The 13,944-nt window shown below is 36.9% G+C and overlaps 1 protein-coding gene and 1 long non-coding RNA gene across 2 annotated transcripts; both read left to right on the top strand.

The window, feature by feature from the left end:
* The first annotated feature begins 924 nt into the window (after positions 1-924).
* LOC141812269 (uncharacterized) lies at positions 925-2,081 on the top strand. Its single transcript, XR_012600259.1, has 2 exons — positions 925-1,318; positions 1,797-2,081. It is a non-coding gene; the product is annotated as an uncharacterized LOC141812269 (long non-coding RNA).
* Positions 2,082-5,993: 3,912 nt separating this feature from the next.
* On the top strand, positions 5,994-13,494 carry LOC141812365 (uncharacterized protein At2g24330-like). Its single transcript, XM_074700395.1, has 5 exons — positions 5,994-6,239; positions 7,311-7,455; positions 12,162-12,271; positions 12,494-12,902; positions 12,984-13,494. The coding sequence occupies exons 1-5, from the start codon at positions 5,994-5,996 to the stop codon at positions 13,295-13,297; spliced, it is 1,224 nt and encodes a 407-aa protein (XP_074556496.1). The 3' UTR covers positions 13,298-13,494.
* Positions 13,495-13,944: the final 450 nt, after the last annotated feature.

Genomic DNA, 13,944 nt, shown 5'->3' with positions numbered 1-13,944 from the left:
AAGAAAATTCTAAGAGAGTAATCCTCAAGTAAGCCTACTAGGTTAGACCTACTGGATAAGGTTTAGATAAGCCTAGTAGGTCAAACAGACTACAATTAAACTTAGGTTGCTTACTTGTTTATTGTATGGTTATCTTGCAGGAACAAGGAGCTGAAAGTCAGACTAAGGAAGCATGATAGAAGCAAATAAAAGTAATTAAACTAAGCATGGAGTCAACTCAGATTAAACTAAGTTGAAGTAACTCCGAACGCCCGGATCATATTCCAGGCACCTGGACAGTCCAAGCACCCTCGTCTATTCCAAGTGACTAGGAGCACCTTAGGGTGCCTGGATCTCATTCCAAGTTCCCGGATGGTTGATAACTGACTATTTTACTAGGTAAATTAGGATTAGATTGGACCGGTTTGATCGCATTTCATATCATAAATAGGGTGTTTTGAGATGATTCTTTATCTGAATGAAATTTTGGTGTTATCTTATTATTATTATTATTATTCATTTATTTATGACATTTATGGATATTAATTGGTGGTAATTTATTTCGCAGAAAATTCAATTTGGAGAAAAATCAATTCTGGCTCGATGTCCGGGTCAATTCGGATTTAATTCGGTTTAATCATATTCAAAATCAGTTTGGTTGAAGCTGCTGGTTCAATTTGAGTGCGGTTCAAGATCAAATTTAATCATTTAAAGTTGGTTCAGCTCAATCCAAAGCTCAATTCTAGCTCAATCAATTAAATTCAGCTCAGCCAAACCAAACCCAAGTTCATCCGGTCCGTTCAATTTCAGCCATTTGCTTCCCTCAAGCCCAAATCAATAATTGGGCCCAGTTCAATCAATTGGGTTCGGTTCAAAGCGCCGGTTCACGCGCACGGTTAAAAGGGATTAGGTCACGCCGCTTCTGAGGGAGCTCGGTCGCGATTGGGAAGCTACAGTGTTTCCCAATCGCGACCGTACTGTTCTTCCTCCCCGATCAGTCGTGATTTCGAGCTCGTCGCGCGCTCCACCGCATCCATCGTCCTCTCCGATCAACCACAGAGCTGTGGACGGCAGCCACAAAATTCGACGACCGCTGACACCACCGCAGGAGACTTCGCCGTAGAAGCGATTTGCTCTGGCGAAGTTCTTCTTCATCCCCATCGGTCGCCGTAGAAGTGGTTCAGCTCCAGCGATTGGTGGCCGATGACTATCCGCACAGCAGCGACGCGCCGTCGTGAGTGATTTGCTCCGGCGGAGCTCACTGTCCATCCGCATTCACTGGGATCCGGCACGGGACGTCGGGCCGAATTCCGACCATATCCTCCACCGAGAACACGAGGTAAGGTTTATGTTTATGTTCTAACTTTGGCGGCGATTTGTAGCAAAGGGAGAGCTGAGCATAGGCTGAATCCGTGATTCTCTCCGACTTGAGCTCGTCAGTGATTGGCCATCATCCGGCGGCGTTCTTCCGTTCACGTTGGTAGAAGTTGTTCATTGTGGCGTCAATGATGTTGTTCTGTGCCGATTGGAACCCTCCATCCATGTCCCCCGTTTTCCCTCATCTTCCCCTGTCCTCTGTTCTAAACTGAAAGGGAAGGAAGCTACTAACCCTAGTTTTCATTTGTTTCCTTATTCTGCTGTTAGCTTGATAACTGAAGCATCAAACCCCCATGTTTGATTTGGTGTTTTATGTGTTGGATTAATGTGTGAACTTGAATTTGCTGATCAGTTGAATTGTTGAGTTTGAATACTGATTTTGGATAAAATAAAGGGTTTGGTTTTGTTGTGATAACTAATTGAGAATGTTTCATCTGTAGGTTGCTAAAGAATTGGAATGGTGAGTGTGATTTGGAATTTGAATGCATGGTTGTTGTGATATATAGGCCTATGGATGTAATGTAGCAGTATGTGTTGTGTTGTAGGATTGTATGTTATAGGATATTGATATTGTATTTCAGTAGTGGATATGGCATGAGTGGAATCTTTGTTATGATGAACTTGTGTTGTATAATTGAATAATGCATGTGAATTGAGATGTGTAGATTGTAAATTGGTTGTAAATGTTTGTAACTTAGTAATAAAGTGAAATGGATTCAGTTAAATTTATGTTCAGGTTGTATGATGCACTTGTAATAATAAAATGAACCGTTGAACATGTTTGAGTCGTGTGAATGTATTGGTTGTATATTGTGATTTGTGTTGTGTTAAAATAATGTGGATTGTATGTTGTAGGGTATTGCTATGGTTGTTGCATAATGCATGAATGGAATTAAAGTTGTAGATTTGTACATATTGTAGGAATGACCCTTGTAAGTGTGTTGAAAGGTAGATTGTATGCTTGATGTATGTATGTTGTTGTATGATACATGCTTAATGTAGAATTTATCATGTATGTTTGTATATTATGTACAAATTGAACTCCATGTTTATATAGATTTGAATAGACTTGTGAATTAAGAATGATGAATTGTAAATATCTATGTGTCGTTGTAAGTTAATTGTTGTATGTTTTATGTTGTATATAAAATTATTGTATGGATGACATTATGTTTGTTGTATGATATTGTAGATCGAATAAATGAATTTCATATTGTATATTTAATCTGTGTAATAAATGACATTCGTATAATAATATGTGTAAAGAGGCTGCATGATTAGATTTAATTTGTAAATAATATAGAGTTAGAATTCTTTTATTAATTATAGATTAATTGGGTCTTCATTTGTTAATTTTAGGAATAAAGTCAATAATAAAACTCTGCACCAATTGTTTAGGATAGAACATCCTGTCATTGAGTCCAAGAGAGACGACCCGGACCTCTCTATACTGCTTTAGCGATAAATTGGGATTTGATAATAAATAAAATAAATAATTAATTTTCATGGGTGTAAGTGACACAAACAAATAAGGAAAATGTATATAAATAAATCACATACAAACACACCACATCAATGGTCCAAGTGCCTTGGGCTAGTCCATGTACCTAGACCAGGATTAAAATTAGCTTGGATAAAGACTGACAAAGCTGGATCAGATCGAATCAGCTCGGGGTGCTCGAAAAGTGATCCAAGCACCTGGAAGAGTCTTTATAAGGCCTCAATGAGCAACATCAAAGATCAATCAATTTACAACTACTTTCAGATTCTGTGGTGCTCGTGAATGCAACCGAAGCTCTGCTCGTGCGATTGGGGAAGCTCTATGAGGGGTGCGCTGCGCTCAAAACTTCCAGATTTGCTCGACTCGAGTGTTTATGTTTAATTTATTTTATTGTTTATGCTTCATATTTTATCTTGTATTACGACTGTAAGATGGGTTTCTTCGCCTCTGGAAAGAGTTCCGAAAAAGAAACTACTAGTGGGCGAGCTTCTCTTTACTTAGGCCTTGAATGTACTATCTTTGGAGAGTTAGGAATCAAGTAAATCAACGTGTCATTTTGTTTTATATTTTTAATTCTGCTGTCAATTTTATGTGATAGAATTGAACTATCGAACGAATGAGATTCACCTTCCTTTCTTGCACGCAATGATCCTATAGAATCTCTAAGGTGGCAATAGACACCTCCAACGCAGCACCGGCTCCGTTGCTTCAACGAGAAGAGGCTAAGGGAGGTCTTATGATATTGCTTACTACTGGCGAAGTGGTGAAGAATATTATGTTGAACTCCTCAAAAGAGTGAATATACCCAGGCTTCAATCGACTACACCATCATTGCACTAGCCTTATCAAGATTTTAGGAAGACCAAGCACTTCACCCCCTAAGTATACTGTTGTAAGAGAGAAACATTCTCGAACCGATATAGGTGATTCTCGAGATATAAGGATCTAGTATACTCCCTGATTTGCAGAAGTCGGAAATGACTCGGCAACTCTTCTACTTGGATCTCTTTAGAGAAAGGAGTGTCTAGCCAGGTCAATGCTTCCTTCTTCTCTCTCAAAATATTAGCTTGGACTCTTCTAGAATTTTCTTGAGGTGCTCATGGGCAGTCATCTCCCGGGATTGTTCCTCCTACTAGGCTGATGCTCCTCCAGGTTCCCCCATAGCTAGAGGATTTATGAAAAATTATCTTCGCATGAGCTCTTTCACAGTAGCTATCACTGGCCAACTCATATCTTCTATCGTTAAGGCGGAGCCCTTGAGTCAGAGGTTGCGGCCAACTCCTTTCTTCATAAGAATATCCTTACTCTCCATGACTTCTTCTAGCATCTCCCATCTTAACATCTCAGTTTGGAGTTCCCACAATGTCTCAGATTGGAGTTCCCACGGACAACATCAAAATGATCCAGTTGAGATCGGGTGATGGGGTTAATCCTTGAGGGATCTGGATAGGTCACTGCAAGTAGATTGGACAAAGGTTGGGTTGCCTCTGGTCAAGTGCTTCCTTATCGAGTAGGCAATTAACCAGGTCAGCTAGTGATCGGATCTTTTTGGATCGTGCGAACTAGGGGTTGTTCGTTGTCGATCTAGGGCAGAGAAAGATGACCATTAAAGATACATCTAGCCCGACGAAGATCCATGGAATGACAATTGCCCAAAATCGGAGTGTTCCCACGACTGACGGATGAGTAAGAAGATTGCAACAACCAAGTAAAGTTAGAAGGGAGGCCAAAACGAACCTTGGCAAAACCCCTTCAATACTCAAGTCAAGCATAGGGAAGAAGAAGAAGAGCCCTATAGAATGAAGTAGCTAACTAGTAAGAAATAGTATTGCATACCTGTGCCCGCCTATACGAGCATTCCTTTATACTAGATTGAGAGAGAGTGGGAGAGACCTTACCGCACGCTCCTCCCATGTCCGTCTACATTCTCAGAATGCATCCCAACCACTCTACTACTCACTCGTCCACCTAGCCAAGCCCCCTTTCAAGCTTAGTTCAGGTTGGACCGTAGTTATGTGACCCTGCCTTGAAGTCTAAAGACCTAATTTAAGCCCTTTGTCGGGTTGGATTGATATGACATTGAACCTCACACCTACCAGGTGCCCCTTGTTACTCCCCCTGCATCAAGGAGAATCGAGAAGAAAGATTTCAGAATAGGAAAACTTGGCAACATCGATACTCATGAAGAAGACATATGTAAAGTTTGGGCATTGTTAAGCAAATTGGAAGGTTGATTGGGATTTTTAGACATAGAAAAAAATTAAAAGGACATTCTTTATTTTTATTATCATGGAAAATATGTCTTATTTAAAAAAAATTAAAAGAATATTTTATCATATTTTTATTTCAAAAATAACCTTATTTTTATGTTATTATAATAACTTTAACTAAATATGCTTAAATATTGATCAAAATTACTCAAATATTTATGAAAATGGTTCTAATTTAGTTAAAATTAGTTCAACTTAATCAAAACTAGAGATATACTATTAGAATAATTTTGATTAAAATTACTATAATTAAAATAATTTTGATCAAAATTATTTTAATATTAGAATTGATTTGATGTAGATTAGTTGATCAAAATTGCTCAGAGCAACTCTGATTAAATCTAGCATCGTATCAAAGCTACATCAAGTAGGAGTAGCTTTGACCATAATTGTTATAAAAATCTTAAAATAAATATATTTTTAAAATAAAAATATGATAAAGTCCTCATTTTTTATAAATGGGATGTTTTAAAGTAAAAAAATTCTATTTGATCTAGAGAATATTTAAGGGGGAAAATCTAACAGCATAATTTAAGACTATGTTTAATTTTAACACGTATTTTTTAAAAATATATATATATGAGAATATTTTTTAATTAAAACATGGTGTATTGAAAATTGAAGTGAATGTAATTTTCCGAAAAAAAATTAAAACATTATAGCGATAATCAAACAAATGTATTTACTTACATTTATTTATCAAAATCAACTAAATAAACTAATTTTTGAGATTTCTTCTCTCTCTCTTACGTGGCTGCATCTCCTTCTCTTGACCACTAAGAAGCCGCTTCGCAAACCCAACGGCATCCTCTCCGCAGTTCCATTCCAAGTGCCCATTTTTTCCTTCGATCCTTCTCTTCTTGGAGATGGCAGAAGAAACCGCTCTCTTCCCCGTGGGTGATCCGGACTCGCCGCTGACTCCAAAGAGGCAGCAGCGGAGGAGCTTCCTCTCCCGGCTCCTGAGGGGCATCTTCGCTGCGGACAATGACATCCAGAAGAAGTTGGAGCACATCTCCAAGGAGGAGGCATCGATCCACTCCCGTCTGAAGAGAAGGGCGCAGTCATCTCGGAAGATCGCCAGGAACGTCATTTTTCTCTCCGTCATTATCGAGGTGGGTTTTTTTTGTTGATCTTCGCTTTGCGATTCCTTCAGAAAAAGAATTCGATTGAGATTCGAAAATGGCGATCCTTTTTCCATGTGGACGCATTGTTTTTCTAATAAGTCGATTAACCAAGTGGAAGATTTAGTATGTTAAAATGCGTGGAATTGAAAGGTTGATTTAATAAATTCGTAACGTCCACAAAATAAGACACCGATAAATTTAACTAGCAATGATTAATGGAAAAGAGTTGCAAACTTGCAATTTTATCGGAATTTTGCACGAGGAATCGACATGACAATAGTATTGCATTTTTAGAGAGAATATGAGAATTTGATTATATGTGATATATTTTATGCATCAAATTTTTAGTATAATTTTCTAGTTGATGTTTTTCAATCTTCGGTTTCAGAATCCGGAATATTATAAAGCCTACAGTGTGTTTTTCCTTTAATTTACCATGTAAAACTAAATTTTCTCACCAATCTTACTCCAATTTGCTTGAACTTCTAAACCATTTTTGTGGACAATAGTGTTCGCAACATTATTCTTGGCGTAATCGAGGCGTCCCTTTAATTGTTCTTATTTAGCAGGAGTCCTGTTTCTTATCCATGTTAGCATGTGGCTGTCCAGATTAACAGTAGAAACAACTTTTCCAAACCAGCATCTACGAGGGTGCCAGCTAGCTCAGCTGGCAAGGCCCGGCCGTCAAGGATATGTTGCCAAGGTCTTGGGTTCTGTCTTGGTCAAAAAAGTGGAGGCTTGAGGGGCTTCAACTGTAGAATTTCTAAAAAAAAACAGCATCTACGTTTCCACCATTGACTGATTTACAAGGAAGCTAAATGAAGTCATGATATGGTATTTCATGAGTTACAAAAGTCCAATTATATTCTTCTCAAATCTAAAGTTTTGAATGTTATCTTTTCTTGCTTTAGTTGGATTCATTTTAGCGAATTGTCCATGGTAGTTCCTAATATGTTGCTCGTTTAGCTTGTCTTGTTAAATCTATGTCTACAATTGTTGTTCTTGGCATGAACAATATTTTAACCTGCTAAAATTTTATTGCACCTTTCCACATCCCAGGTTGTAGCCGTGAGCTATGCTTTAGCTAGTACAAGATCAGAAGATTTGGATTGGAAGATGAGATCTGTTCGCGTGTTACCTATGTTTATATTACCTGGCTTGTCAACTGTTATGTACTCATCACTTTTGAGCCTCACACGATTGCGTAAATATCTAAAACTCTTCACCCAACATTAGACAATTTTCCAATATTATCTTTCAATTATTTCAACTGTTTGTATCATATATTCTACATAACAAAGTTTGTTAGCATTTAAAGTTGTTCACCTATCTTTTTTTTTTTTTTTTTTACATTTTCTGCAACTCATGCACATAGATAGCGTGTATCAATTTCACAAAGAGAGTACATTGATTCTTACTGGTTAGCATTAAAAAAGTATTGATGTGCTATTTTGAAATATATACATCTAACCAGCCACTTAGACCATAAGAAGAGATGGTAGTTAAATCTATTAGGTGATTTCATCTTGACAGCAAACCTCCTTCCCCCAACATGCCATACTTATGCATCTTCTAAACATTTGTATATTTTTATCTTCATATGATATAATTGGTTAGGTCTAACAAATTAACAAACTAGTCTTGATGCATATTAGAATAGATGCAACATTTACTTCCAAGTGACTCAAAGTATGGAATTGTTTATGCAATTTTATAAAGTTAGTTTAGCAGCAATGGTTGTTCATATACTCTATTATATGGTTGATTATCCTTTCTAAGAAAATGACTTGATTGCTTCTCTTAAAGGTATTCGCGCTACTAGGTGTTAGGTATTGTGAGTCTAGTACTACATTGATATTTTAGGTTTAGGAATTCTATTATTGAGTCATACTTACACATATAATTATCCCTTTATAACAATAAAAATAGATTTTCTCCTTTTTCTCCAAACTCATCATGGTATTAGAGCACCCTTTAGCATTAAAGTGTTCCAAAAGAGGTATTCCATTCCTTAGAAGGCCATCAGTCTCCCCTCATCCACCTTCTCTCTCTTCTTCTTCTTCTGTAATAATATGTGACTTCCTTTGCAGCTATGCCCACCTACTCAGCGTTGACATATATTTTTCTTGCATGACAAGCTAGCTTACAAACCTAACTATTGTTCCTATTCCTATGATGCCTCGACATATAGGTGTGGTGATGAGTTATCCTTGTGGGATTTTATGAGTTCCTTTGATGAAATCTTTCTTCACCTACTCTAGTGTGAGATTGCATATCTTTTCCCAATGAGTATGCCTCTTCACACCAGCAGCAACAATGAACTCTCAAGATGTGATTGTTGGCACTAAGATTAGAGAAGCATGACCTATGTCAAAGCCAACATGCAAGGGTGGGGGTTGGGATGCTTCTCTACAATTTAACATATCTTCTAATTCAAAAATTGAGCTAATATTTGAATAAGTTGACAAGCTAAACAAGTAAGAACTATAGATATACCTTACATAGTTGTATTTTAGTTTGAGAGGTGCATAACAAATCTTTATAATAATAATTAGTTATTGAAATTATTCTTGTAATATCGTATATGTATCTCTTATGCACACAGTAGAGCTCTAGCTTGTTAGATAAAAGGAGATAAAGGAACTAAATGAATAGATTAACATGTTTTAAAATTAAAAGAGATTAAATGGACACATACTCAAAAATTTGTTAACAAATTGGTTACAAGCAAAGTCATCAATTAGTAAATGAGAAATTTATAGTGCAAATTGTTCATTATTCATTTAGTTTAGTTGATGCTTTTGGTTCCTTAGAATAGTGCCATAATTATAGGTCTAGATGGCATGAGGAATGTGCCTTGAAGGTGGTGGATTGTGAGGGTGTTGTTTAGGAGGCTTGATTAAAATTCCATCTTCTTAATCAACTTGTATTGTTAGAGGCTCATTAAAAAATATTAAATATCAACTTCATCGATTACCCTACGTTCTATCTGCCCAGTTAATTAAACAAATATAGTATTATACTTCAACATGAAGCAATCTCTACCAACGTGTCTTTAAATTGTCAAGGAACTATTTAGGAGGTTCGGATGTTGGGCAAAGCATCACCAATTTTAGGAAATGTTTAATAATATAATGAACAAATAAGATAAGAATATGAAAAGAATTTCAGTGGTTAAATTACTAGTGTCACATGGATACTTTTTTTTAAAGGGAATGGTCTATTAGGAGACTCTTTTGGGCTATGTATGTGTGTTTCATTAAAAAAAATACTTCTCAATAAAGGAATTACTGTGAGGTTGAGACTATCATTGGTTGTTTATCTATCTCTAGGTCTCTAATTTTCTCTTGAGATTAGAGATGAGGTAAGTCACTCAGTGACTTTGTAAAATTTTATATTTGGACTCTATTCTTAATGCATAAATGACTATAAGAAGTGGGACTTCTACCATTGATTTCTCTTGGGTTTGTGAAGCATGATCAGATATAGTGAAATTTTAAAATTCGTCTAGGCCAATCAAGCCTATCCTATAAATTTGTTCAATAGGTCATGTTTCGGTTTAAGAACGAGGGTGGGTAAAATCCCATGAAAATTACTTCTGTTGGCTTTTATGACGAATCAACAACAATGTGGAGTCAGCTGAAGGAGTCAGCTAGAGGAGTCAATAGGAGGAGTCAGCTGGAGGAGTCAAGTACCCTTGAGAAGACTTAGCAAGAGGTTAGTAGCAAGAGGTTAGGGGGGTCAAGGCGCACCTTGACATTGCTCCTCCGACGCTCAAGTCAAGTAGTACGGAAAATATGAAAATGAGAATATCATAGATTGCATGAGATAGATGTTCATGCATAGCATAGCCCCCCTCCTATAGAGCCTTCCTCCCCTTATCTTATATAGGGAAAGAAGTCTAAAGGACATACCTCTTGGAGAGAAGACAAAAGGATGCATTTCCATTAAAGGTTGTTGTAATAATCGTTGTGCCCCTTTGCTTGCCATGCCCCCCTTCATATGTCGTCTCCCTTCGCATGCTGGGAGTTCGAGAAGTTGAGAGTCCAAAACCTATCGCATAGCTCCTGCATTGATCGAATCTGACCTTGTCCTACGTGGCTTCTATATTTACCTAATCAACCTACCATGTGGACCCCCTTGCCGACCTCCGCTTAGGTAACATATGGAGATGAAATCAAAATGAAAAAGATTTATTCAATGTACTGAATATCTTTCAATCAATAAAATTTCTACTTTGAGTTCTCTCCTATATTAAAGGAGACAAGAAGAGAGGCTTTGACTTGGGCAGATGATTACTCAAGTTTTTTGAAGTGCAAGGTGATGGTAACAAGATTGCAGGGAAGATGCTGAAGTAGGTTCTCTCACCACCAACAAAGGCTTAATCTTATGAAGATTTTATGGTTTGGGTGTTTGTGTTCGAGTGTTGCAAAAGTAGATGTAGGTAGCATCTCATTCTCTAGTTCTAGTGAACATGATTGTAGAAGACAAACAAACCTAGGTCCTATAGGTATGGGAGCTGTCGAGGTTGGTGCAGTAATAAGTGAGCTATGTGGGTGTCGTTTGCTGGTAGCTAAAGGAAGTAGGATAGGTGATAAAAAAAGTCATCTAAATTAAATCGTACAAGTAAAATGTTGACTAAATCCATTAGTTTCTAATATCATAGATTCAGTAGCAACTAGTCTTTGATTTTCTTTGAGTATAGGGAAGGGGTCACAGGAAGACTGAATTGATATTGGAGGATTTTGTATAAGTGGAATATTTGGTTGATAAAGGATAGATGTTTGTTGGCTTCAAACATGTGAAATGGATCTCCCTGTGTTTTTTTTTTTTTTTTTTTTTTTTTTTTTGCAAGAAATATTAACAACCACCTTAGTGGAAAAGTAAGAGAGTGTGGTGACAAGGATGAGATGGTGGAGGGATCTCCATTAAGATAGTGAAGTTTGGAGGAGGCATGGGAAGTAGATGATTTGATAGTAGTCCATTTGTGATAATGGGCATAGGAGTCATGTCCTAAGGATAGAGAAGATACATTGTAGAAGGGAAGTGGAAGGAGTTTAGGGGATAGATAGTCGGTGTTGGTAGGGGTGACTACATCATAGGGTCATTGGTGGTGGTGCACTTGTGGAAGATAGGTGGGCAATAAACAAAGAGCAAATGATCTAATTGAATACGCAAGGGAAAATTATGATGAAATGGGATAAATTCTCTATTTTCTAGTCATGACAATTACCAAATTAACACTACTGTAATTAGTTGTTTCTCTAAATAAAAGGATATGCCAAAATATACTTTTACAAAGTTTAATTTTAAAAAAAATAAATTCCCATTTTCCATTATTCAAAGCTTTTTTTGGTTTATGTAGCAAGATAGATATTGAAAGTATCTATGTTCTATTTTGACGAAGAGTGTAAAAGGTATTAGAGTAATTAGACGGTCTATATTTTAGATTTAATTTATATTGAATCTTATATATTTTTATATAATAGAATATTTCTTTTTTCCCAAACTTAACAACTCCACTAGCATTATATTACTTCTGCAGTTAGATTGGGCTGTGATTTTTATGGTAGTGTGGTTTAGCTTCATCTAACCTGTAATATTACACTAGTTTACCAGTCTTCAATTTGGTTCCTCATTTTCCTTAGCTTTTGTCTTTGATTTTTCTTCCTGTAACAAATTGGTGGAATATTTAACCATTCTCACCTGAAAATGGTGTGCTACTTCCAAACTTGTTATTTACCAATCTTCAGATATAATATCTTATTCAGTTTTACAATTGACTGTCTTTTCGTTTAATTTTTCATGCTCATCTGTTGCATAACAGAAAATGTTGCCAAACTGTGCAAACAAAAAGTTAGAATATTTTTATTTTAGCAATTGGAAATCATTGTTGCACTTTCTTTACAGTTGATAGGAAGGACCAGAAAAACTTAGAGAGGCTTCGTGCTGAGAGGCAAGAAACCATTGATGAGCTCAAAGAGAAAACAAATTATTACACTACACAACAACTTATTCAGGTCCCTGTCTTGTTTTTTACTCTTATATTGCTTCATGGAATTCTTATTGGTTATGTTCTCATTGAAACTAAAGCAGTATTATCTGTGATATAAATTTCCTATTTAACCAAACTTATGCCCTGTGCGATCCACCACTTCCGGACACATTACAAAGTTTGTTCAACGGATGATCAAAGTATCGCTTTGATTGACTTGTTACTGATTGACGAACTTCTAATTCAGAGGTATGATCTTGATCCTGCTGCAAAGGCAGCTGCAGCAACTGTTTTGGCATCTAAGCTTGGCGCCGATTCTGGCTTAAAACTCCAAGTAGGAGATGAAATTTCAGATCCATCAGGCAGGAGTCACGATGTTGAGCTACTACAATCTTCTGGATTGCGTAACAGGAAACCATCACATGTAATAGCTCCCAATGCTGGGAGTAACACAACTTCTGAGTTAATTGATGAAGCCTTTAATGAATTTGCCACCAATCAAAGAATTAGCTCTCCGAAGCAAAGGGTTGTGGAACCCTTCAAAGGTTCAGTCTTCAGTGAAGGGAGTTGGCTTTCTCGATTAGCAGCCTTGCTCGTAGGAGAGGATCCAACTCAGTGCTACGCGCTGATTTGTGCCCACTGTCACATGCACAATGGTAAGTGATACGGTGCTTTGTATTCTCCTTGAATTTTGCTTTCTCCAACGTCAACAAAACTTACAGGTAGAATGTGTGCAGGTTTAGCCAAGAAAGAGGATTTTCCCTACATAACCTATTACTGTCCCCACTGCCATGGATTAAATGGACAAAGGCATCAGGAAGAACATGAAATGAGTTCTGGTTCTGGCAAGAGCACACCTATCTCTTTACTAGATAGCGATAATACCTATCAAAGTGAGAACAACAGCAATTTAACTACTAAGAATGTCACCGCGACGATAAAAGAGAATCCTAGAGAGGCTAGTGAGAACAAGTATGATGATGCGACTAGAATTTCAGGTTTGTTAAATGACAAAACTGGTGAAAGAGAGTTGGTTAATCCTGTTAGTTGAAAAGTTGTGTTTCTTTGAGAGGATAGCCTTTTTCTCTTTGTTAGAGTGGATATTGCTTCTCACGTGTGTATTAAAAGCACTTGGTAGATGGTTGTAAGTAATTACAGATTTGTTCGTGTCCATTTGATTCGGTTCTGAGGTGTATTCTATTTCTGAAAATAGATAGCCTTGGTATTTACTGTGTTTGTTTATTTTGGTTCCACTGTAAAAACAATAATAAAGATTTGTTCATCTTCTGAATATATCATCCATCATATATTTATTGTTTTGTTTCAAATATGTGCATATTTTATTAAATTTATTGAACTTGTGTATTTAATCGAAAGTCTGTCTGTTACAATCTTAATGCAATATTTTTGGTTTGTTGCAGTTCATTGGAGCCTTATAGGCTATTGAGCGTCTATCGAAATCCTAGGGGAACTACTTTGACTCCTCGACACATTGAGACTTCATATCTACCTCCTTAACATGCATTATATCATCCATAGTTGCATAGTTGCTCACTCTCTCTAGCAAGGGCGGAGCCACATTTGTGATCTGTAGTCTGGGGCCCAACAGTGCCACAAAAGAAAAAAAAACGTCAGATTTACAAGTAGGAGAAAGAAAATTTGAGGCGAAGAAGAAAATAGCCTGGGGTGTCGACATCG

The sequence above is a fragment of the Curcuma longa genome, chromosome 18, assembly GCF_044706935.1.
Source record: "Curcuma longa cultivar G26 ecotype Majalengka, Jawa Barat chromosome 18, ITB_CL_G26_1.1, whole genome shotgun sequence".
NCBI lineage: Eukaryota > Viridiplantae > Streptophyta > Magnoliopsida > Zingiberales > Zingiberaceae > Curcuma > Curcuma longa.
This window is presented reverse-complemented; position numbering and strand designations above follow the sequence as displayed.